General features: G+C 43.3%; 1 protein-coding gene across 1 annotated transcript in view; it reads left to right on the top strand.

Annotated features, from left to right (window-relative positions):
* The window catches only part of CPXM2 (carboxypeptidase X, M14 family member 2), an 88,007-nt gene that overhangs the window by 28,066 nt on the left and 32,797 nt on the right, over positions 1-27,144 (top strand). The window contains exons 3-4 of the mRNA XM_083616897.1: positions 252-361; positions 4,658-4,797. Of these exons, the coding sequence (XP_083473023.1) occupies positions 252-361; positions 4,658-4,797 (250 nt within the window). The remainder of the gene's footprint in view (positions 1-251; positions 362-4,657; positions 4,798-27,144) is intronic.

Genomic DNA, 27,144 nt, shown 5'->3' with positions numbered 1-27,144 from the left:
CAAAGGGAAAGAAGGATGAAGGACTTGATAATTGGTTTTAATTAAAAACAGTAACCTGGGATGTGTGGCAGCTTGCTAAATTGAAATAAAAAAAATATATGCAGTTGTAAAACTAATTAATCTATCTCTGAGATGCATTTGTCAGAAAATGTGTTTATATTTATACACATATAACCTGTGCATATACACCATCAAATATAGTGGTTCATACACTGTTTTCTCAACTTAAGATATAAATCCTTGCTTTCCAGGTTGCCCTCCACTTGGTCTTGAAACATTAAAAATTACTGACTTCCAGCTCCATGCTTCTACTGTAAAGCGATATGGCCTTGGGGCCCACAGAGCACGGCTAAATATTCAGGTAAGTTCACCTTTCCAACGGGTCAAGAGGATGGGATTACTCTGCAATTTCCCCCAGAGGACACTTACAGATTTTGACCATACTGATGGCTAACATGTTTTTCGTTTATTTGTTTGTTTTAAAGAATATGTGCTAGTTAATTTTGTTTCTTTACTCTGAATGTTCTGGCATTAATGTCCAAAAGAAAATTTAACACAGATGATAAAAAATGACTTTGGGACTATTGACAGGGAGGTTTACAAAAGTTAAACAAGTTGCTCTTGGCTTCCTGTTTCCGGTGTGCCAAGAACGGAGTCTCTCCTACTAACATGGGAGAGAGACAGATGGAGATAATCAGATAATGATAGGGTTGGAAGAGGAACCAGTCTCTCATCCGCAGTTTGCCTGGTGGTCTGGCATTCACTTCCCCATGGAATGTGAGGGCAGGCAAAGGCACTGGGTGCAAGGAGCACTCTGGCTGCCACGACCCTCACCCCCACTCTGCTCCCGTTCTTGGAAGCACAGGTCATCCTGTTAATTGGACTTTAATTGGAGTAAACTACAGGCACATGCCAGAGACAATGAGATAAGAAACTGCAAAAACAACCCAGCTACAAGGATGTGAAAGGTTTGGATTGAGAGCGGATTTCATTTGGTGAAAGAGACGATGTGGGGAGGGGAGCCCATGGTTTGCTTACTTAAGGTTTTTCTTGACATTTATGATATGAAAAACCCCCACCCCCACCCCAGAATGCAAGTTTTATTAAACAATATCTGCACAAGTGAGGATGGAGAAAATTGGAATATTGTATGGATTTTAACAAAACTGGAACAGTGTGTTAGAGAGAAAAGAACTGAGAGGGAAGGGGGGGGGGAGAAATGCTATGCTTAGAAACTATAGAGCAAAATCCTCCCTAACCTCCATTATCCACAAAGGAATGTGTTTGAGATAAATGGCCATAAATGAGCGGCAGGGAGGAAAGGAGTCTACCAGCTGTGAGAGTAAAGGATGCAACATTATATATGGATGGGAAAACATCATGGGGAAAAATTGTCACACAAAGGAAAGAATAAGGATTACAGCTAAAGTTCCTCACTTGAAACTTCATAAATTTCCTATTATACCAACACGAATTGAAATCACAAGATTGTATCTGTTCCCATCTGAATGGAATGGAATTATTAAAATTTTGGAATGCAGAAAAAATGTAGAAGAATGAACTCATCAACTCTAGTATGTGAGGGGGCCAGTTTAATTAAATTGTATAATTTGACATTTGAATAATTGACATTAATAATTATATTAATTGGATAAAAACGGTACTGTTATAATGAGGCAATTATTAGAATGATATTGGGAAAAAGTATTTTTTTTTAAATTGCTCTTGGCATGAGATTTAAAGTTATACAGATTTTCTGGTTCCAAAGTGTACTCCCATAATAATGGCAATACCAATATAGCTACTGATAAAAACTTCAAGGAGACTCTATGTAGCCCACATATGCTGTAATAAGCTACAGGTGGGTTAACTCAACCGTCATGTTGATGTCTCAGCTTTAAGTCACTTTTTAGAATGAGGATCCTCAAATCAAAGCCTACTGAAACATTCACATCTTATACTTGACCTGTGTGTGGTCAAAATTCATGTGTCTTTTTGAAAGCCATTAGCCACAACACTATCATTTCCCATAGGATAGAGATTTCATCCAGTCTCTGTTCAGCAGTCTCTGTTGCTTCTGACTTCTAGTTTTATCAATTTCTCTCTCTCTATATATATATTAAATCCAATCACTCAGGAGCACATGTTGATAAATGGCGCTCAAGTTCATAATCAACGGGAGTGTTTAATCATTTGAGTTTATCTATTTGGCTTTTCCTGTTCAGACATTGCCTATTTTCTGTGATATAACTTTATCTGCAATGGACATGCCCGGTAATGCTAGAGTCCCACTCTTCCTGCTATGTGGCAGCCAGATAACCAGGTGCTAATCTCATAATTCTGATCAACCATTCATGTGGTGCACCATGACTGACAGTTTGTGTCAATGGGAGGTTTTTTGCTACTCTTTTCTTTATCCTTTCCATTTCAGATCATTCTGGTCTCAAATCAATCATTTCCAAGTCGCTTCAAACTGGGGGGGGGGGGGGAGGGAACGGGACATTTCTAGATTTATTGAAAACACTTTGTCCTCTTTCCATTCCCTTAGGTTTGTCCTTGCCAGTTTTGCCACTTTATGATAGCTGCTATTTTAGAAGCTTAGGAAAAGTGTAATAATATTGCCCAAAGAAGAAATCACTCAAACCCATCACATAAACATGATTACAATGTACAGGAAACTTGTGTACATAAAGGAAACCATCTTTAAGTCTTTCACTGTACGATTGTCAGCAAAATTTAAAATCAAATACACAGCATTTGTAAAAAGAACAAAGAGCCTGGTAGCACATTAAAGGCCAGCAAATGTATTGTGACACTAGCTTTCATGTGCTCCCAAGCCCACTTAGTCAGATGTATGGAGTGTTGTCCCCAGATGCCAGATACCCAATATACGTACGAAGAAGGGCAAGTGAGCCATTGAGTTGGCTGATTAGGAGGACCAGTTGCAGTATGCTGAGAGACATCCTTAGTTCTTCTTTGCTAATTTTATTGACGATGACAGCAAGAAACATGTAATTTTGCTGAGTGTTTGTGGAGCAAAGACATCTGGCTTGATTAGAAGCTTGGTAGCACCTGAAAACCCCTGCTTCGAATCATTTGAGGAGCTAATTGGAATTGTTTCAATCATCACAATTCAATGCCATCAGAGATTGTGCAATGCTTTAAACTTCTTGCTTTAAGCTTCCTTTAGAACTGTCCTGCCTATCAGAGGAGCATTGTGGTTTTGATGACACCTTGAGCCATGCAGAGATGATGATGATGATGATGATGATGATTTATTATTTATACCCCACCCATCTGGCTGGGTTTCCAACATCTGGGCGGCTTCCAACAGAATATTAAAATACAATAGTCTATTAAACATTTAAAGCTTCCCTAAACAGCGCTGCCTTCAGATGTCTTCTAAAAGTATGGTAGTTGTTTTTCTCTTTGACATCTGGTGGGAGGGTGTTCCACAGGGCGGGTGCCACTACCGAGAAGGACCTCTGCCTGGTTCCCTGTAACTTGGCTTCTCGGAATGAGGGAACTGCCAGAAGGCCCTCAGCACTGGACCTCAGTGTCCGGGCCAAACGATGGGGGTGAAGACGCTCCTTCAGGTATACTGGACCGAGGCCGTTTAGGGCTTTAAAAGTGAGCACCAACACTTTGAATTGTGCCCAAAAATGTACTGGGAGCCAATGTAGGTCTTTCAAGACTGATGTTATGTGGTCTTGGCGGCCGCTCCCAGTCACCATTCTAGCTACGGCTAGACTAGGATTGTGGGTAAATGAAGAGGTGTTTTTTGGGGGGGCAGACTCTAGTTTATTGTTAAGAAAGCTCAGGATATTGCACAATGCATGGTAGCAACAGCTCTGCATGCTTTAGATTTGTAGGGATCCTCTAAGCACTCCAAAGATGCCTAGTTTTTGTGCATAATTGTCCAATACAACATTAGATTAAAAGAGCTCCAGGTAAACAGAGATGCACCATCCTTAGTGCATGATGGCTGCCTGTGCCTCATCCTTCTTCAACCCGGTGCCCTTTACTATGTGTTGATGAACTATAGCTTCCACCAGCCCCAGCCAATATGGCCACTGGTCAGGGATGATGGAATTGTAGTCCAAGCCATCTGAAGAATGTATTGACCAGCTTACATAATTCTGTTCTCATTTCTGTTTTGCATCCCACAAATTTTTGATTGTTGTTCTGATTCTTTTAAGTCTGAAGGGTTTAACATGGGGCTTTTACTGCTAACTCATTAGCCGCAAAAGATAGGCAGAAATGTGTGTCTAGGGAAAGGAGAATTCTTGCAAAAATGTGTATAATGTGTACAAAAATGTGTTTATTGGGATAAATTAGCACTAAAATACTGGCAGATTTTAATCAGTATTTTTCTTCCCCCCCTTTTCTTTAAAAAGCGAGTTGCTGAGAAAATACAGAAAACTGAATTTAACTTTGAAAAATGTGAGAGAAAGGCAGTTCCAACTCTCCAGTCTTGACAACTATCTTAAACATGGCTCCATGTTCCCAGCCTTGACTTATCAGTCTTGGCAAAAAATGAAGTGAGAGTAAACAATATTTTCATGTTCTCATTGTTTGTGTTTTTTTAAAACAACAACAACAACAACTCGAAATGTATCTATTCATATGTATAAAGACAGCTTTGCCTTCTTTTCAGGCAGGTGTTAATGAAAATGATTTTTATGATGGTGCTTGGTGTGCAGGACGAAATGATCCGTACCAGTGGATTGAAGTCGATGCTCGGAGGTTAACAAAGTTCACAGGAGTTATCACGCAAGGAAGGAATTCTCTCTGGCTGTAAGTGCATGGATTCTTTCTGACTTTTTATGGAAACCCCAGAAATTTGGGTGATAGTTTTGTGCTATATAAAAGCAGGACTGGAGGAGAAATTAGATTCAGAACATATAAAGGCAAATCTACCACATTCATACTTTCTGGAGCAAGATGCAAATTGAAATACTGCCATCATTCGAAATTCACACTTCTCTGAATGTTGCAATGCAGATTCTCTCGTACAAAAATCCTTATACTGTATTAAGGTACGGTTTGCATTAAAATGCATAAAGTGAAAATAACACAGAAAATGCATTGCTGTAGAAAGAATGGCTTTGCAAAAATGTGTGCATTAGGCAAAATTGCAAACAAAAATGTGGATATTAGGAGGAATGAAAATGCTGGTAAATATTCCCAAGGACTTTTTAAATGGGGGTGGGGGTGGGAATCACAAGCTGATGTAGCAATGTGGAGAACTAAATTTAAGTTTGGAAAAATGAGAAACCGAGAGAAACTGAAATTGACAGATTCGCAAACCTAATAAAAAGTCAATAGCATGCATAGTAATGATACCAACATAATTAAACACAAGAGAAATAAGCCTTGTTCATAATGTGCAAGGGAAAGACAATATTTTAAAACAACCAACACTACTTCCCATCATGAACAGAAGTTCCCCAACTCTGGCTTCTGGGATTTGTTAGCAAATGCTCTTGACAGGTTGCTAAGTTGGGACTGATTATTCTCTTTCACTCATGTTGACTGGAGCTTAATTTGAGAGAAATAGAAAGGACAGACAGGGCTAATTTAGCCTGTTGGCTGGAGATTGCCCACCACGGCTCTGTCTCTTTGGGCAAGTACATTTAATTACCATATTTTTCGCTCTGTAAGACGCACCAGATCACAAGTAGTTTTTGGAGGCGGAAAACAAGACAAAAAATATTCTGAATCTCAAAAGCCAGAACAGCAAGAGGGATCGCTGTGCGGTGAAAGCAGCAATCCCTCTTGATGTTCTGGCTTCTGGGATAGCTGCGCAGCCTGCATTCTCTCCATAAGACGCACACACATTTCCTCTTACTTTTTAGGAGGGAAAAAGTGAGTCTTATAGAGCAAAAAATACGGTAATATTAATTAATATTCTGGAAATGTGGCTGTCACCATGATTTTAGGCTGCATTTGCAGTAAGTAAACTTTCATGGGCACCACACGAACACAAAAGCACCCTCAATCAATCAATCAATCAATCACACACACCTCTTTTGCTACTGGCTACAACAGAATGCTTCTTCCAGGTCTTATTTCAGTTGGCGAAGGGCAGAGGAAAGGTGTCTGTGGGTGCATGTTCAACCATGGGCCTCACATTGGTGACCCCTGTAGTGAAGCGCACCACTGCCAGGTGCTTCAAATGGGAGGAAGGCAGTGTTGGCTTCATTGTAGGCATCTGGCTTCAGGGCGCTGAACTTTTCCTAGTTGCTGTAGAAAGAGAAGGAGGAGGCAGCAGGAGCATTCATAAGCAAAAGACTAAGTGGAAAGATGGGCAGGGAAGGGCAAGTACTTTCTCTGAACCACTGTTCGATTGGCTGGTGAGTCTATCCATCTGTTCAGTGGTGAACTGTGCTTACAGTTCACTGAGCCTACCTTTTATGATACAGCTGACTGTATCCCTTAGTTAATCGAGTTTGTATACACAGAAAGAAGGGATTTTAATTCATGTTTAACTCTTATTCTTCTGCAAACTTTTACCTCACTGCTTTTCTGATGTGGACAATTCAGGCCACACAATGAAGTTCCTACCTGCCATGTGTTTATGGAACAAGCCTGGAATCCCAGTAAACAAAAGATCCTGAGTCTGTAGCCAAACTGCTTCTACCAGCCTGCTCTAGGCATGATCACGGCTTGCTTTCCTGTTTTAGAGGGCAGGGACATTTTGCACTACTTTTAGCAATTGGGATACATTCCGCTTTTTGAGGAACATTTTCATAGCGTGGTGTTTGTGTACAATCTTGTGGCTTTTAGGATAAGCCCTCAAGTGCTTAGCACTATCTAGTTAGCATTTGCTAGCAAGCATCACACAGATCTTCCTGACTTTCTGCTAGGCCAAGAATCAGATTACCATTTTCATCTAATGTTATTACTATTAATGCTGTCAATGCACTTTCAAAGCTAGTTGCCTTTGCTGTTGAGTTGAAGAGTCGTGCACTATACCCTTATCTTGTGAGCCTGCTCCAGTGAAACTAAAACAAAGTCAAGAGAAAGGTCTGGATGATATATTCTAACCGTTTCCCCAGAGCAGATGTTGTTGCTTACTGTCAAGCAGAGCTGTTAAGATCTGTCATGTCAGTGCAAGTGGTTATTTATTATGACTCCTGCTCTGGAGCATGAGTACCAAAAAAGCGAAGACATCCATGATATTAAGTGCTCAGAAGTTGTTTGTGTTATCCTTCCACAAGAATTTGTTAGGGTTTGGTAACACAAACATTCCTGGGAATTGGTTATATTTTTTTCTCTGTGCCCAATGGCATTTTAAAAGAGACATTCATCTTGTGCAGAGTTGGGAAATGAATGTTTCTCTAGTGCAGGGATAGACCACAACTCCCACCATTTCTGGCATTGACTATGGCTGTCCTGAAGCACCTGGAAGGTGAAGGGGCAGTCACCTAACCTACTTCTCATTGCCAGCTGGTGCAAGAGGATGTGGGAAGAGTGTGCCCTTTGGGTGCTGGAGCCCTTGTGTCCCTAAATACAACTCAACTCAACCAGTGGGGGACTCCTTTTGGTGAGTAAGTGATGAAAGGCATGGATTGGCTCTCTTCAATCTGGCTCTTTTGAGCCAGGGCGGTATTGTTCAGGCAGAAAGCAGAGAGGCTGTTCCTATATCTTCTTTCAGGATAGTTACATTTGTCAATGTTTGGTGCAGATCACCAAGTTAGTGTGCATGGCCCCTTTAGATTTATTTGAAATATGTACAAACCAGGAAATATTTAGAGCTATCATACCACAAAAAAAATAGATTAACTTACATCAAAATGCAGAAAATGTGGTGCTGTGGTCATCAACTCTCAGCCTAACCTACCTCACAGGGTTCTTCGGAGGATAAAACAAGGAGAGGGAGAATGATGTATCCCACCTTGAGCCCCTTGGAAGGAAGTTGGAATATAAGTGTACCAAGAAATAAAACTAAAATTAAAAAACATTTTCTTTCCTTTTAAAAAAAAAATCTGACAACAAATTCCTATCAGGGAATAGACTCCTCTTTCTAGGAATGCGACAGAAAGAAAGAAAAATATTTTAGCGTACAATGGAAAGTCCTGGTCATTGGTGCCTTATTTTTCAGGGGAGGCATGTTAAACAGCTCAGGTGCCACTGCACTTAAGGCTCTAGGGCAAAAAGTCACAGAGGAAATCTCTGCAGTACCAGAAGGAGGGCCTGCAGAGATGACCATAGTGATTGAGCAGGGAAACAGAGAATCTTGCTCTAAATTACTTTAGGGTTCTGTGTACCAACAACAGAATCCTGAACTTGGTCTGGTGGCATATTGGCAGCCAGTGCAGTTTCCTCAGCACCAGTGTCATGTGCTGACAGAAGGCAGCGTCAGCCACAAGTGGCATTGCCCAGTTCTGCACTAGCTGCAGCTTCTGGACATAAAGGTAGCCCAACATAGAGTACATAGAAATAATCCATTGTCAAGGTTGCCTGTGCATGGGCCACAGTTAGACAAGCTATCTCTTTCCAGGAATGGTCATCGCTTGCATATCAGCTGAAGCTGGTAAAAAGCATCTCTAGCCCCTGAGGCCACTTGAGCGTACAAGGAAAACAGTGAGTTGTGGATTACTCCCAAACTATGTACTTATCCCTTCAGAGGGAGTGTAACCCCCTCCAGAATGGGTAATCGGCTTATATACTAGACTGTGGAACCACTCACCTACAGGACCTCTTTCTTGACAGGATTTGGTTTCAGTTTATTGGCCCTCATCCAGCCCACCACAGTCAAGACACTTTATAACCATAACTCTGCCTCATGTCTTCACTCTAATGTGTGTGTTGGGCCGGGAGGAGCAAAACTATATATTTGGCTGGGGAAAGCAGCTTTGTTTCACATATTATAACTTTCCAAGCATAGATTAGAGCTTTCTTTCCTATTATTGCACTCACCCAAAACATATTTTCTCAGATGCAAGTTGCTGATTTCAGTTTTATTCCAAGTAAGTATGTTTAGCATTGTAGCCTCAATCAAAATACTAATTTAAGATGCTTAAACAAAAACACTTATGGTCTATAGAGTGCTGATTAAAATGAAGCTAATTTAATTCAGACTAATGAACAATAATGGGAAATCTTCCTGATTAGACCTGGAGAATTATGTTGTATGCTGGCTTGCCTTCAACAGCCACATGTCAGGAAACATTTTCCCTGAGATGTAGTTAAATGTCCTGTTAAAACACCATGCCTGACATCCAATTGTTAAAGGAGCTATAAGCCATTTAAGAGGCTATGTTCTGCCTCCATTGTCAGAGGCAGTATTCTTCTGAATACCAGTTTATGAGAAAGTTGGGGGGGGGGACAACTATTGACATAACACACATACCAGCTGACAGTTTTAATTAAGAGCTGAAACTATTCATCACCACCTATGCTGGGGTTATTACCTAAGTAAGAAGAGCTTTTACTGGCCTTGTCTGTGTGATGCTTCTGCTTTTCCCCTTTAGGGATGTATTTGTGCAACAGTAGACATAAAGAGGAGAGTGCAAAATATGGTCTGAAGCTCAATATCAAAAAAACTAAGATCATGGCCGCTGGCCCCATCACCTCCTGGTATATAGAAGCGGAAAAAATGGAGGCAGTGAAAGATTTTACTTTCTTGGGTTCCTTGATCGCTGCAGATGGTGACAGCACTCACAAAATTAAAAGACGTCTGCTTCTTGGGAGAAAAGCAATGACAAACCTAGACAGCATCTTAAAAAGCAGAGACATCACCTTGCCAACAAAGGTCCGTATAGCTAAAGCTATGGTTTTCCCACTAGTGATGTATGGAAGTAAGAGCTAGACCATAAAGAAGGCTGATGGCTGAAGAAATGATGTTTTTGGGACTTCCGGGTCAGCGCCATCGTTAATGGCGGATTCCCTCTGAGTCTCGGAGGGACCAGCTCCGTGGGATCGGGTCTTACCACTGCGGCAAAGCGGGGGCCCTTTAAAAATCACATGCGGGGGAAGCCTGTGAATGTGGGGACTCGGCGGGCACCATTTGCGCCCCCCAATTTGCGAAGGGACCCTTTTAAGGGCTCCGGAGTGGGACGGGGTGAGCGGCGCGGTGCTGAGAGTCGACTGCTTCTTCCGCGGAGTGAAGCCACACAGCCGTTATCGGAGAGCGCTGACCTTTTCCTGGGACAATTGGACTTTGAAAGCAACTACCCGTGAGTAGGATTAAATTGGATTTAAAAGGAGAAAGAACAAGTTAATTCGACACCGAAGCGGAAAGGTATAAACAGGAAGTCTGCCTTCCTTTCTTGTAAACAGATCAAAGCAAAGAGACTGTAAAGCGGAAACTTGGAAAGACGTTTGGAAAAAGACTTAAATCTTAACATCAGGAAAGCGGTCTCCCCTCCGGATTGCAGGAGAGGAGGGGGGAAGGTTTGAGTTGTATTTACCTGCAAAAAAAAGGGGAAAAGGAAGCTAAAATCCGCTGCCTAAAACCTGGGAACAGACTGCCCCTAGACAAGGAAAGCCGCTCAGTGGAAAGCCTATTGGTAAGCAGAGGACTTTTGACAGCTAGCTCTGCAAAAGAGATATAGTGTTTCTGGACTTCTCCTGGTTTTAAAGTAACTGTCAAAGTGCACTGAAACTGTTATTTTTAAGTGAATTGGGGGACTTATAAGGACTATCTTTGTTTTTAAAAGTTGCAAGCTTTGGCTGTTACTGTGTCCCCCTAGAGAAGGATTGACATTGTTACAATAACAACTGGGTTAGAGGAAAATTCCATTTCAAAACAAACTTTCAACTGTGGGATCGACCTTGAATTCTCATGAGAGTGTTATGGCAGATGGGAGAGGAAAGTTAGAGCTGGCGCAGGAAAAAACTGTTGAGAGAGTCAGAACTTACAGGGTTAAGAAGTTCTGAGTGACGCTTCACATTCCTAGAGGTGTGTTTAGAACACGGAAGTGGGAGTGGTCAGTATCTCAGAGAGAGAGAGAGACACACGCAGTGTGAATACAGCTCCGGTTTGCGACGTACCGGGAAGATGAGTTGTATGTCACCGGGAGAGTAACGATTTGTTGTTTTTGTACGAGATTAAAGCTACTTGTAAGATAAGGAAGAAACCGAGCGTCTGCCTGAATTATTGCTGCACACAGAGGCTGCTTGTTTCTGACGCTGTGTTAATCTCTGCTAGCTGGAGCTGTTGCCCGGAGAGTTCAGCAGAGTCACGCCACGGAAGCGTGTGGACTCCATGGGGCAAGGAAGCTGCCAGCAAAGGTCCCAAAAGGTTATGGAAGATCAGCTAACACTGTGAAGCAAGCCAGGTTCGTGCCGGTGTGTGCTGTGTGATCTCCTGCCAAGGAAGAGGGCAGTGGAGAAAAAGCCGAAAAGCCGAGACGCTGAGAGGAAAGCCAGCAGGCTGGGGAGCTGTGCCTTTGATCGTGAAGCAAGGAGCTCGCTGGGAGGAGCTGTGCTGTACCGGGTGCCGGGAGGAGCTACTACTGGTCGTAAGTAAGCTGGGCCCTGGGGGAGAAGATGGCAGAGAGCCATGAATCGCGTGCAGTCCTTTTTGAAGAGGCAGATGGGAAGGAGCCCTGGGTCGAGTGGCAGGCACTGAAGAAAGTGGGAGCCAGACCAGAGGGGGCTAGACGCCAGCCTGAGGGACGCCCAGAGGGGGCCAAGAGCTGCACAGAAGCTGGGGAACGCCCAGAGAGTCAAGGAGGGGCTGTGGGACGCCCTGGAAGCACAAGGGGGGCTGGAGCCGTGTCAGGAAGCTGCTGCGATGCTTTGACACACCAAAGTGACAGGCAGCCGTGTGCTGGAAAGCTGCTGGAAGCTGGGAAGAGGAAAGCAGTGGCTAGCTGTTCCTCTGGAAGCTATGCACCCAGGAATGGGGGTGCAGGCCAGAAAGGCCAGTCCAAGGGTCTTGAGTGCCAGGCTGTTTGGCAGGAGCTGGAGAAGGTTTGCAGAGAAACCACAGAGCTGGAAGCCAAAAGCCACGTCCCCAAGCCTCAAAGAGAAGCCTCTAGGAGTGCTGCTGGCAAGAGTGGGGGGGCACTGCAGTCCAAAGGCAAGTTTGAAAAGTTTTCCGTTCGTTGCTGTTTTGTTTGCGGTTCTCCGGAGCACCTGCGCCGAAGCTGTCCACAGCGAGACAAAGGGCAGGAAAGTCCCAAGGACATTTCCCATGGGAACCAGCCCGGGAGAAGAGGCCAGCGTGGGAAGGCCCAGGGTCGGCCGGAAGGGGAAGGAGGTGCTTATCAGATGTTTGCGTCGATGGCTGTTTTGAAAGACGCCTGCAAAAGCCCTAAGGAGGGGGGCAGAAAGAACTCTGTTGCAAAGGCAACGAAGGACAATGTGTTACGTTGGGTCATTGACTCTGCTGCTAATAGACATCTCGTGCCTGAGTCACCTAGTGTCCAGTTAAAAACTGCAGAGCTGTTTCAGCTGGGAAATCAGTGTGTTTTGCTGATGGGTCACAAAGGCTTGTACAAAAGTCTGGAGATATTTATCTTGCTTTCTTGCAGGCACAGCTGGAAGTCTACGTGGCGCCGGGACTGAATTGTTGTCTTTTGTCTGTACCGTGTCTTTTACAGGAGGGGTACATGGTTTGTTTTGAGAACAATGTCTGTACAATTTCCAGAGGGGGGGAGCAACTGGTACGTGTTGAGAAAAATCAGAACAACCTCTTTGTTCTGGAATCACCTCTGGAGGGAAAGGGAGTGGGGAACACTCATGTTTCATGTGCATGCGTGTGGCACAAGAGGATTGCACATGGGTCTTGTGATGACTTGCAGATGTTATCAGAATGCACCAAAGGGTGCAAGGTAAGAGAATGTGGTGCAACCCTAAATTGCAGGGCTTGCAGGAAAGCCAAGAGCAAGGGATGCAGTTATCCCAGGGTGGAGAGGGTAACCACGAAGCCTTTTGAGCTTGTGCACGCAGACCTGTTTGGGCCTATGCCTCAGCCAAGTCTGGGCAAAGCCAGGCATCTGCTGATTTTGATCGATGATTATACTAGGAACTCCTGGGCTTTTTCGCTGCAATCACAGGAGGAAGCAACACAACTGATCAAAGATTGGGTTGCGGCGGTGGAACAGAGGTTCTCCACCAAGGTGCAAGGTTTCCAGTGTGACCGTGGTTCAGAGGTCACTGGGTCTGCTCTAAAGAGTTTCTTTCGCCAGAGGGGGATACGTCACAAGGTGACTTCGCCTCAGAAGAGTGGCGTGGCAGAGCTGAGGAGTAGAGCGCTGGTTCAAGTTTCAGAAGTCCTATTGGGTGACTCTGGGTTGCCTCACAGTTTCTGGGGGGAGGCAGTAAAAACGGCCAATTTCACGATGAACAGGTGCTACAATGCAGTGGTAGGTGACACCCCGTATTTCTTGCTCAACGGACAGAGGCCACAGGTGCATTTCTTCCGTTCGTTTGGTTGCAGGGCCATGGTGCCTGTACCAAAGTGGTTGCAGCAAGAGGGTGGTCCAAGGTACCAGGAAATGATCTTCTGTGGGTATGAGCCTGCGACAAAGGGGTGGAGATTTGCGTACCCAGAAGGTGATCAGACCAAGCTTCTGGTCAGTAAGCATGCTGAGTTCAAAGAGCAGCAGGGAAATAGTCCAAGGCGCAAAGTCAGCCATGACATCGTCTCAGATTGTTTGTCTGAATCCGAATCTGAGCAGGAGGGAGAGCCAGGTAATGGTGATCTGGTCGATGATCAGGATCAGCACCAGGGGGAGGCGTCTCCACAGGTTGTGAAAGGAGTGTCCAAGAGTGAGCCCTCATCTCCTGTTAGAGTGATGGAGAAAGCTCACAGACGGGTCAAGTCAGAGGGGGAGTCTGATGAAGAAGACGCACTTGCTGGCCCCAGTGGGTCAGGAGAAGAACCCCAGTTTGTGCCCAGGCGGTCTTCACGGGCAACAAAGGGAATTCCACCTGAGAGGTTTCGAGTCACAAATGCGTGGGTTGGTCTCGCACAGTGCGAACCAGAGATTTGTGAGGAGACTCAACAGGCAGGTGGGAAGGTGTGGGACACACAGAGGTCTGTAAAGGTGTGTTCACCAGTCCTCTCAGAATGTGATGCGAGAGGGGGTGTTGAGAGAGTCAGAACTTACAGGGTTAAGAAGTTCTGAGTGACGCTTCACATTCCTAGAGGTGTGTTTAGAACACGGAAGTGGGAGTGGTCAGTATCTCAGAGAGAGAGAGAGAGACACACGCAGTGTGAATACAGCTCCGGTTTGCGACGTACCGGGAAGATGAGTTGTATGTCACCGGGAGAGTAACGATTTGTTGTTTTTGTACGAGATTAAAGCTACTTGTAAGATAAGGAAGAAACCGAGCGTCTGCCTGAATTATTGCTGCACACAGAGGCTGCTTGTTTCTGACGCTGTGTTAATCTCTGCTAGCTGGAGCTGTTGCCCGGAGAGTTCAGCAGAGTCACGCCATGGAAGCGTGTGGACTCCATGGGGCAAGGAAGCTGCCAGCAAAGGTCCCAAAAAAAACTACTAGGTCTGGCAGACACTATCGGACAGACACTGCGCAGCAGCGAAGGGCTTCAACATCTGGAGCATCTGGAACATCAGGGGCTGCTCCTCCACAGGTCAAACCAAAAGTTATGTCGTCCGAAGACGTTTTGCCACATGCACTTGGAAAAATTAATGAATCTTTGGAAAATTTAGCTAAGCAGGTAGCTGAGACAAATAAACAAGTAGCTGAAGCATCAGTTAAAATTGACCTGAATACTACAAGCATTAATAATTTGGGACAGAAGGTGAATACCAATACAGTCTATTGAAAAATTATTACAGGAATCTGCTTCGACCCGAAAGATAGCTGAAGAAGCAAAAGATATTGCAACTGCTACTCAAGAGAAGATACCACCAGTTTATAAGCAATTGGAGGACCACGGTTTGACATTGTCTATGATTGAATTGAAAGAGAAACAAAGAAATTTAAGAATCAGGGCTGTACCAGAACGTGAGAAAGATAATCTGGCTGACTTTCTTACACAGGAATTTACAGATTTTTGGCAATAGGACTTGGGGAAGGAAGAATTTAAGATAGTGAATGCATTTAGACTTGGAAGAGGACAAAGGAGGAACAAGGTGAGGGACTGCTTGATTACTCTTCGAACAACAGAGGAGAGAGACAAAATTTTGAACCTGCACTATCAAAGGACTTTGGAAATTCACGACTCAAGTGTGGAGATATTTAAGGACATTCCAAAACATCTTTTGGACTTAAGGCTTAACTACGGAGACCTAGTTGCCCTGTTGAGAAGAAATAGAATTCTCTTTAGGTGGGAATTTCCTCAAGGCCTATCCTTTAAATACAAAGGAAGAAAGATAAAAATAAGATCAGTTAACGATAAAGACAGGTTTCTGAAAGATCACGAAGAAGATCTACAGAAAGAAGCGGAATCCGGAGAAGAGCCAAAAGCACTGGAAAAAGGAATACTAGACATAGCAAACTTATCTTTTGGATTGCACGGTCCAGAGAAAGAGACACCATCGACAGAACAAGAACAGACACTTGGTGCAGTTGGAGGCAAAGCGAAGTAACCCCATCATGGCTCTGCAACTTTTAAGTTGGAATTGTAACGGTCTTAACTCTCCTCGGAAGAGAAAAAGTGTTTTTCATTTACTAAAAAAGGAACAATTGGACTTGATTTGTCTACAAGAAACACATGTAACAAGGTTACACAGGAAACTACTTATTAATAAGAGATTGGGACAGGAGTTTATCTCATCTGACAAAGTTAAAAAAAGAGGAGTTGTGATATATGCAAAGGAGAGATTATTACCGAAATTAATCTTTAAAGATGAACAAGGAAGATTTCTGGCAATTGAAATTCAAGTTCAAGGAGAGAAATTTCTGATTGTAGGAATTTATGCACCGAATGAGGGGAAATCTGAATTCTTTAAAAAGTTGCATGAGACCTTATTGGACTATTTGGATTACAATCTGATTTTGATGGGGGACATGCATGGACTAGTATCTACAAACATGGACAAGGCACAAAGACAGGTAGTTACCAAGGATCGTAGACTACCAAAAACATTTTTTGAGATGACAGACAATATGGACTTAGTGGACATTTGGAGAATAAAGAACCCCTTGGGAAGAGAGGGAACCTTCTTTTCTGAAGCCAAGATGACATGGACTAGAATTGACCAAATATGGGTAACTAGAGGAATGGCACCAAAGATAAAGAAAGTGGAAATCTGCCCAAAAACTTGCTCCGACCATAACGCTGTAAGGATGGAGATGAAGCAAATATCAACTGGCTCCTTCAGATGGAGGATGAATGACACCTTATTTAGAGATGAAGAAGTGTATAAAAAGGCCCAAAAAACTTTGAGAGATTATTTTGAAATAAATATGAATACCAATGTAGAAAAAAGAGTAATCTGGGACGCAAGCAAAGCTGTTATGAGAGGGTTTTTGATACAACAAAATGCAATAAAGAAGAGAAGTCAAAATGAGAAGAAAGATAAAATTTTGGAGAAAATAAAAGAAAGTGAGAAGAAATTGAGAGCAAAACCAAAGTCGCAGGAGATTTTGAGAGAAATAAAATTATATCAAGTACAATATATGGAAATGATGAATCAGGAAATAGAATGGAAAATTAAACAAATGAGACAAAAAACATTTGAATCAGCTAACAAATGTGGGAAATTGCTGGCTTGGCAAATGAAAAAAAGACAAAAATTAAATACTATTACAAACTTAGAAGTGGAAGGAAAGAACACACATAACCCAATTGAGATTAGAAACTGTTTCCAGAGGTATTTTAAACAATTATACACACAAGGGCTACAGAAAGAAATGGACATAGACCGATTTTTGAAGACAAATGGATTACAAAAAATCTCCCAAGAAAGCAAATTAATGTTGAACTATAAAATATCTGAACAGGAAGTAGAAGGTGCCATTCAAAATATGCAATTGGGCAAATCTCCAGGACCGGATGGGCTGACTTCTAGATATTATAGATCTTTGAAAGAGTGGCTATTACAACCTTTGAAGGAAGTCTGCAATGAAAGTCTGGAAGGGAAAAGGGCACCAGAGTCGTGGAAAGAGGCGTATATTACACTTATACCGAAAACAGAGACTGAAAAGACTCAGCTTAAGAACTACCACCCTATATCGTTACTTAATGTGGATTACAAAATTTTTGCTGACATTTTGGCCAAGAGATCAAAAAAAGTACCGTATTTTTCGCACCATTGGACGTACATTTTTTCCTTTAAAAACTAAGGGGAAAAGTCTGTGCGTCCTATGGAGCGAATGTGTGGTCCTGGGACTTCCCCCTCCAGCCCCTCCAAGCTCAGGTTGCAGCGGAGAGGCTGCGTGGGCGGCTGGGGAAACCCCGGGCTTCCCCATTCAGCCCGACAAGCAGCTGAGAGGCTGCGTGGGCGGCTAGGGAAACCCCGGGATTCCCCATTCAGCCCGACAAGCAGCTGAGAGGCTGCGTGGGCAGCTGGGGGAAGCCCTGGGATTCCCCATTCAGTGCTAGGAGCTTAGGGCGCTCAGCGGGCAGCAGAGAGGCTACCTGTAACTTGCCCTCTGTCCCTGAGCCGCTCTAGGGGGCTGGTTGGGGGAAGCCCTGGGATTCCCATTGAGCCGGAGGAGCTCAGGGCGGTCAGCGCGCAGCAGAGAGGCTGCCTGTAACTTGCCCTCCGTCCCGTGAGCCGCTCTAGGGGGCTGGCTGGGGGAAGCCCTGGGATTCCCATTGAGTCGGAGGAGCTCAGGGTGGTCAGCGCGCAGCGGAGAGGCTGCCTGTAACTTGCCCTCTGTCCCTGAGCCGCTCTAGGGGGCTGGCTGGGGGAAGCCCTGGGATTCCCATTGAGTCGGAGGAGCTCAGGGCGGTCAGCGCGCAGCGGAGAGGCTGCCTGTAACTTGCCCTCCGTCCAGTGAGCCGCTCTAGGGGGCTGGCTGGGGGAAGCCCTGGGATTCCCATTGAATCGGAGGAGCTCAGGGTGGTCAGCGCGCAGCGGAGAGGCTGCCTGTAACTTGCCCTCTGTCCCTGAGCCGCTCTAGGGGGCTGGCTGGGGGAAGCCCTGGGATTCCCATTGAGTCGGAGGAGCTCAGGGCGGTCAGCGCGCAGCGGAGAGGCTGCCTGTAACTTGCCCTCCGTCCAGTGAGCCGCTCTAGGGGGCTGGCTGGGGGAAGCCCTGGGATTCCCACTGAGTTGAAGGAGCTCAGAGCGCTGAGAGGCTGCCTGTAATTTGCCCTCTGTCCGTGAGCCGCTCTAGGGGGCTTGCTGGGGAAGCCCTGGGCTTCTCCATTGAGTCCAACGTGAGCCGCTCTAGGGGGCTGGCTGGGGAAGCCCTTTACAATGAGCCGGAAGATTTGGACATCCCCTTCCACCCCTCCCTCAGGTTATTGTGCCGGTAATTCCCAGCATTTCCTCCTTTTGCTCCAGTTCCACGAGGCAAGGCAGCTGCCCTCCACAGACATCCAGAAATGTGAGGTCTCCCTCTCTCTTCCTTCTTTCCCTCCCTCCCTCCCTCTTCCACCTTAAATAAAATATTGGGGGGGGGCAGTAAAGCCCCACCTCGCATACCACAATTCAGCTCTTCTCAACCTGTGGGTCCCCAGATGTGAACGCCTCTAGGTAGCAAGGCCAGAGCTCAGGGAAGATGGGAGTTGAGGGATAATAGGAGTTGTAGTCCAACAACATCTGGGGACCCACAGGCTGAGCTCTCCCTCTCCCTTCCTTCCTTCCCTCCCTCCCTCCCTCCCTCCCTCCCTCCCTCCCTCTCTCCCTCCCTCTTCCAACTTAAAAATATTGGGGGGCAGTTAAGCGCCCAATAGTAAACATTGGAGATACTGTACTGTACATTACTGACAGTTCCTTGCCACTGTATTTTCTTGCAGAAAACCTCCCCCATTCTGATAAGGATGATAAAGCATAAAAGACTAGCATATAAGATTCCTTTTAAACTAGAGGTAGTAAAATATGCTAAGGAGCATGGAAACAGAGCAGCAGAGAGACATTTTGGACCACCTCCAACTGAAAAAATGATAAGACAGTGGAGGAAACAGGAGGATCAGCTGCAAAAAGCAGATAAAAGCAAGCACACTTTTCGTGGACATGCTGCAAAGTGGCCACAGATGGACATTGCCATGAAAGAATGGATCACAAAACAGCGGAATAAAGGCTTCGCAGTCTCTACAAAAATGATAATATATGAAGCCAAACGCATTGCTTTAGAGAAAGGCATTCACGATTTTACTGGCTCACCATCATGGTGCTACAGATTTATGAAGCGATGTGGCCTTGCTATGTGCACTAAAACTAGAACTGCACAAAAAATGCCAGAAGAATATGAATCTAAGATTCTGTCTTTTCATAAATTTGTAATTGATGCTAGGAAGAGAAATGGATTTGAAATTGGCCAGATTGGGAATATGGATGAAGTCCCTCTAACCTTTGATGTGCCATCAAATAGGACTGTTGATCGGCAAGGTGCCAAAACTATCGCCGTGAAAACCTCTGGACATGAGAAAACCCATTACACTGTTGTGTTGTCTTGCTGTGCAGATGGCACCAAATTGCCACCCATGTTAATTTTCAAAAGGAAAACATTTCCAAAAGAAGTGATTCCACGAGGAGTTGTTGTACATGTTCATGAGAAAGGATGGATGGACGAAAATGGAATGAGAGTATGGGTTGAAAAAGTGTGGTCCAAACGTCCTGGAGGGCTTTTGAAAAAACCTGCCTTATTAGTACTTGACCAGTTTAGAGCACATATTAGCGAAACTACAAAAAAGTGCTTTAAAGAAGTGAAGACTCATCTAGCTGTAATTCCTGGAGGTCTTACCAGCCAGTTGCAACCTCTCAATGTTTCCATCAACAAGCCATTTAAGATCTTTATGCGAGAAGAGTGGAACAAATGGATGGCTGCTGGTAATCATGATCTAACACCCACTGGACGAATGAAGAGGCCCACTATCACTCAAGTTTGTGAATGGGTGAAAACATCATGGCACTCAGTGAAGGAGGAAATCGTTGTCCGGTCATTCAAAAAATGTGGCATTAGCAATGCTTTGGATGGTAACGAAGATGGTATTTTACATGAAGATAGCGAAGAAAGTGATGTCAGTGATTGTGAGCAACCGAGCTCCACAAATTCTGACTCTAGCAGTGATGAGTTATTGGGGTTCACAGAAGACTAGAAGAGTACTCAAACTTTAAAGTCTCTCTTCATTTGTTAATGACAGTGATGATGGTTCTTAATGCCATTGTTGACTGCTGTTCACTTTACATGGCTGTAATATGATTCTGATATACTGGTTGTTTATTAAATACAGTAGTTTATACAACATTTGATTCGGAATATTTTTTACTTGTTTTCTTCCTCTAAAAACTAGGTGCGTCCTTTGCTCCGGTGCGTCCAATGGTGCGAAAAATACGGTATTGATGGAAGAGATTCATAAAGACCAAGCGGGCTTTCTCCCGGCAAGACACTTGTCTGACAATTTGAGGAACATAATTGATATCTTGGAAAAACTAGAAGTGAATATAAACACTAAAGCAGTTCTGATATTTGTGGACACGGAGAAAGCTTTTGACAACATCTCTTGGAGTTTTATGAAGAAGAAGCTACAGGGGATGGGGGTAGGCCAAGGTTTTGAAAATGGTATAGGTGCAATATACTCTGAACAAAAGGCTAAATTAATTGTAAATAATGTGGTGACGGAAGAATTTAAGATAGAAAAAGGGACACGACAGGGGTGCCCAATCTCCCCATTGCTTTTTATATCAGTCCTGGAGGTTCTGCTGAATATGATTAGAAGGGACCGTCTGATTAAAAGTATACAGGTCGGAGCCAAACAGTACAAACTGAGAGCATTTGCAGATGACTTAGTATTGACGTTACAGGAGCCAGAATCTAGTACTAAAAGGGTTTTAGAACTAATTCAAGAATTTGGTCAAGTGGCAGGATTTAAACTGAACAAGTTAAAAACTAAGGTTTTAGAGAAAAATTTAACACCAATTGAAAGAGAGAGGTTTCAGAATGAGACAGGCTTGACTGTGGTTAAGAAAGTGAAATACCTGGGGATTAATATGACAGCCAAAAATGGGAACTTATTTAAAGATAATTATGAAAAATGTTGGACGGAAGTGAAAAAAGACTTAGAAATTTGGTCGAACTTGAAGCTTTCTCTGTTGGGTCGTATTGCTGTGATAAAAATGAATGTATTGCCTAGAATGCTGTTTTTGTTTCAAACATTGCAAATTGTGGACAAGATGGACTGTTTCAAGAAGTGGCAGAGAGATATTTCTAGATTTGTCTGGCAGGGCAAGAAGCCCAGAATAAAATTTAAGATATTAACTGATGCAAAGGAAAGGGGTGGATTTGCCCTGCCAGACTTTAAACTTTACTATGAATCAGCAGCCTTTTGCTGGTTGAAAGAATGGCTGCTTCTGGAAAACACAGACATTTTGGACTTAGAAGGTTTTAACAATGTATTTGGATGGCATGCATATCTGTGGTATGACAAGGTCAAAGCGCATAAAGTATTTAAAAACCATATTGTCAGGAAAGCATTGTTTAACGTTTGGATAAGATATAAGGAAATATCTTAAAAAAAATTATTGGAAAATAAAACCCCAAGGTGGCTGTCACCAATGGAAGCAAAAGCCCAGAAAAAGCTCAATATGGAGGCCAAATGGCCGAAATATTGGGAAATTTTGGAACAAGAGGGAGATAGACTGAAACTGCAGAGTTTTGAGAAACTAAAAAACAAAGTGCGAGATTGGCTTCATTATTATCAGATAATGGAGGCATATAATTTGGACAAGAAAATTGGCTTCCAGGTGGAAAAATCAAAATTAGAAACAGAACTGTTAGAACCCAAAACTAAGATTTTGTCAAAGATCTATAACTTGCTGTTGAAATGGAATACTCAGGATGAAACGGTGAAATCTGCTATGATTAAATGGGCACAAGATGTTGGACATAACATTATGTTTGCTGACTGGGAACAGTTATGGACCACAGGTATGAAGTTTACGGCATGCAATGCCTTAAGAGAGAATATTATGAAGATGATATACAGGTGGTACATGACCCCAGTCAAGCTTGCAAAAATATATCATTTGCCCGATAATAAATGTTGGAAATGTAAAGAAATTGAAGGTACATTCTTTCACCTTTGGTGGATGTGCCCAAGGATTAAGGCTTTCTGGGAAATGATCTATAATGAAATGAAAAAGGTATTTAAATATACCTTCCTGAAGAAACCAGAGGCCTTTCTTCTCGGCATTGTCGGCCAATTGGTGCCAAAGAAGGACAGAACTTTTTTTATGTACGCTACAACAGCAGCAAGAATACTCATTGCAAAGTATTGGAAGACACAAGATCTACCCACTTTGGAAGAATGGCAGACGAAGGTGATGGACTATATGGGATTGGCAGAAATGACTGGCAGAATCCGAGACCAGGGAGAAGAGTCGGTGGAAGAAGATTGGAAGAAATTCAAAGACTATCTACAGAAATATTGTAAAATTAATGAATGTTAGAATGATGTTGGATAGAAATTAAGTGGTTTCCAGCTGTAATGCTTTAAGAGAATATGAAAAAAGGGTTATAAATAGGTAAAAATCTAATGGTAAGGATTTGCTGAACCAACAATTTGAAATGGAATACAAAAAAGGGAGGTATGAGGAGGTCCGGGAAACAAGCTAAAGGAAAATAAGCAATGGAAAATCTGTGTGTTTTTAACTATTTTTATTTTGTATTTTTGGTTATTTTTTCATTTTTATTGTAATACTTTAAAAAATCTTAATAAATATCTTATAAAAAAAAGAAGAAGAAATGATGTTTTTGAATTATGGTGCTGGAGGAGACTCTTGAGAGTCCCATGGACTGCAAGAAGATCAAACCTATCCATTCTGAAGGAAATCAGTCCTGAGTGCTCACTAGAACGACAGCTCGTGAAGCTGAGGCTCCAATACTTTGGCCACCTCATGAGAAGAGAAGACTCCCTGGAAAAGACCCTGATGTTGGGAAAGATGGAGGGCACAAGGAGAAGGGGACTACAGAGGACGAGATGGTTGGATAGTGTTCTCGAAGCTACAAACATGAGTCTGACCAAACTGCGGGAGGCAGTGGAAGACAGGAGTGCCTGGCGTGCTCCATGGGGTCACGAAGAGTTGGACATGACTAAATGACTAAACAACAAGACATAAAGCATTGCAACAGCCAAGTATTACTTCATTCGACTTGAGTGCTGAGGGCTTTATTTTCACCATAATTCAGTGGTGGATTTAATTCAGTGCTCATATTTTGCACACTGGCTGCTCTTTAAAAAAAAAAAAATCTGCCTGGAAGTGGCATGCTAGAGCTGGCACAGGGGAGCTGCCTTTCCAGCAGCTGCATCACTGCTGCTTATGGGGATGGAACAAAGGAAACACCCTGTGTTGCAAGAACAGAACCTATAAACAATCACAGGCGTGTTGCCTGTGATTGTTTATAGCTTATGGGGATGGTGCAGGATCAGGTCAAAGAATGGGCAAGGCATGGGACTGTGCAGTAGTACTGGACTGGCTCTGGCAGTGTGCCTGCACAGCTCCAACCTTGACCCTCCCTTGGTCCTGCCCTGTCCATCCTGCTGTCAGGAGGACATTTGTGCAACCCTTCCCTCCCTTTCCATTGCCAGCCGCTCCTGAGCCTCAGAGATAATTGGACACTTATTGTTTAAATACTGACTACCTGGTTGGCTTTGGGATGAGGTTGTTCTATAGGTTATTCAATGCTGCAACATTGGAAAGAAAACTGGATGCCATCCAAATATTGTACATTATGCAGCAATTTCTTTCTTTCTTTCTTTCTTTCTTTCTTTCTTTCTTTCTTTCTTTCTTTCTTTCTTTCTTTCTTTTTCTTTCTTTCTCTTTCTTTCCTTCCTTCCTTCCTTCCTTCCTTCCTTCCTTCCTTCTCTCTCTCTCTCTTTCTCCTTCCTCCCTTCCCTTCTTCTTTCTTTTATTTCTTTCTTCAAATAAATGTGTTTACTTGAAAACTTAAGAAAGTGCATTTAAGAAATTCTATGTGTATGTGTGTGTGTGTGTGTGTGTGCGCGCGCACACACACACACACACACACACACACACACACAGAGAGTTTCTATTGTCTTTCCAGCAATGGCACTTTGCCAAAGGATAGCTACATTCTTTTATAAGAGGCATTCATTTCCCAGTCAGATACTCAATGCTTGCTGGTGGCTCCACGAAGCTGCTAACAGACATCAATACTGGCCACGTGCCTTTCCAGCAGGAGGTTAAACCTGAGGAGACTGGCTAGAAAAATAAAAAGAAGGCACCAATGAGAACCAGACATGCAACCTTGCTTCCAGAAATGAATGCATTTTAAACTTGGAAGGGATTACCAACCCTGCCTTGAAGATTTACTAAGTCTCAGGTCTCTAACATGGTGTCCTTGGGCACCATAGTGCCCTGAGGCTCCCTTCTTGGCACCCTAACCATATGTGCCCCTTTTCTTAATTTTATGTGCAACTAGAAAAATAAGTTGAGTGTCCCCTTTGCTTTTTTAAAAAACAACAACAAAGCAAAACACAATTGCCCAAGAGGACCAACTTCATTTCAGGCACAAATTTATTTAAATCCCTCAGCCTACAGAGCGAGATGAGCGCGCAACCCCAGAGTCATCCGCGACTGGACTTAACGGTCAGGGCTACCTTTACCTGTACCTTTATACTATAGGGATGCGGGTGGCGCTGTGGTTTAAACCACAGAGCCTAGGGCTTGCTGATCAGAAGGTTGGCAGTTCAAATCCCCACGACGGGGTGAGCTCCCGTTGTTCGGTCCCAGCTCCTGCCAACCTAGCAGTTCAAAAGAACGTCAAAGTGCAAGTAGATAAATAGGTACCACTCAGGCGGGAAGGTAAACAGTGTTTCCATGTGCTGCTCTGGTTTCGCCAGAAGCGGCTTAGTCATGCTGGCCACATGACCAGGAAAAACTGTCTGTGGGCAAACGTCGGCTCCCTCGGCCAGTAAAACGAGATGAGCACCGCAACCTCAGAGTCGTCCGTGACTGGACCTAACGGTCAGGGGTACCTTTAACTTTATACCTTTTTCTTGTCATTTGGCTGTGCACAGGAGACAACTACCAAATTAAAGTATTAGAGAGAGAAAATCTCAACCTGGTCTTTGAGTTTGATTTGCTTCAAAGCATTCTAGTTGTAAATGTTAGGAAGGTTATGATTAAGGTGAAAGCCTGTTCTTTTGACTATTTAGAATTTCCATTCATTCTTTATGGCTTTGTGTAATGTAGTTAAATTGGGTTTCTGCAGCAATGAAAGGCGAATTCTATCTGCAGGTGCTGCATATATTGCGAAGAGCGTTTCCCTGTACTTCCCCAATGAATAATCTCCAATATTGCTATTCGAGATTTGACCCTCTGTTGAAGAGAAACTGCCAGTCATGTTGAATTGCATTGAAGTATGAGGTTATGTGGTGATAGGGACAAATCCTTTAAGTACTTTGGGGATTAGAGCTAGTCTGTCAAACTCATGAAGGCAGAAGCTTTGCTTGGGTATTCATCTCTGGAAATCCCAACATTGAAACTTCCCATGATTTCAAATGAAGGCCCTGTTGAGAAGTTATTGTGAGCAGACACAGAGGAACAAGAAGCAGGATCATGATCCCATGCATGCTCATCATAAGGTCTAAAGGCATATAAACTATACAGGTGTGTGTTGTGCCTATGTGATCTGGAACCCCGCCTTCTCTAGGGGGTAGGCCAGTAGCGGATGTGATTGTGTTTGGAATATTGTATCAAGTGCATGACAGCATTTAATGTGTTTGTTTCTTATTTTAAAAATAGCAGCTGTGGGCAAAGGGGGCAACTGGGATGGGAACTGCAGTATGCAGGGAAGGTATAGGAAGCTGCTGCATTTGACAGCCACAGCACTTGAGGCAACATGGAATTTAATGACTTTCTTGTCAAAGTGCCATGCAAACTGGTCACAGCATGCCTGTGAGTACACCAGACGCCCATCTACCACCGTGACTGACCAAAACAACTCTTTGAGGATGCAAAACAATAGCAAAGTAGTTCTCCTTTGCCATCTTCCCTGTCATTTGGTAGGCAGAATTATGTAGCCTAACAAGTGTTCAGCCGGCTTTGGTATGAATTTTCCACCGCCTGAGTTCCAGTTGTCTCCCAGTTTGCTTCATTGTCTGAAGTGTGGGTTCTGCGCCACCAGAGAGGACTCTTGGGAATGATCATGTCAACAGTACAGGTTCAATCCCTGGGATCTCCTGGTTGGGTGGAAACTCACTGCCAGTCTGTGTGGATATTACTGAGGTAGATAGACCATTAGTATGACACAGTGTCAGACAGCTCCTTTTGTTCCTATGTACTGAAGCTAAGCCAATTGACAAAAAAGGGACTCAAACGGAAAATAGAACATTATTCATACCAAGTATCTGAATCAAACAGGATTCCAAATGACCCCAATTGGTCAAATAGCTAAATATTTAATTTTTTTTTTCTTTTTAGATTCAGCTTTTTGTGCAGAATTATGAAAGTTCATGCTTGCACAAAAATTCAGATTTGAACTGTCTGTTCTATGTTCAAAAATAGCCTTGATAATGAATTCATTATTCTTATGCAGATGGTTGATTTTCCCTCCTATATTTTTATATAGCCATAAATGGGATGCATAGCCCTAATTTTGCATGCTAAAGGCATATAGTAGTTTTGAAATAATTTAGTTCAGCCCCTCAGCATATTTTCTGTGATTAAAAAACATCTTTCATTTTTGAAAATTACAGGAAAAATCTCTTTCAGATTTTATTTATTGCAGCTTATTTACATAAACATGGGTGAGCTATTTTTGATATAGAAGACTACTGCAATCAGAGCTGGGTCAAAACCTCTCAAAATACATCCCCCCCTCAAAATATTCAAATGATTTATCTTTTTCTCCCTCCCCCTCAATAAAGAAAGAATTTTTTTCTGAATATTCTCCACCATGTTTCTGTGCAACCTCTCCCAAATGCCTATGGATGACATTAGGTCCTAGAGCATTGTGGAAGATCCAAGACGTTGCTTATTATGGAGAATGCCAACACAGTACTTCTTGCTACCACTTTCAAAAGAGGCAACACAAATAAACAGAAAATGAAAAACCAAGGAGGAGGAAAAAGCTATGCTAA

The sequence above is a fragment of the Podarcis filfolensis genome (genome assembly GCF_964270895.1).
Source record: "Podarcis filfolensis genome assembly, chromosome: 5".
NCBI classification, from domain to species: Eukaryota; Metazoa; Chordata; class Lepidosauria; order Squamata; family Lacertidae; genus Podarcis; species Podarcis filfolensis.
This window is presented reverse-complemented; position numbering and strand designations above follow the sequence as displayed.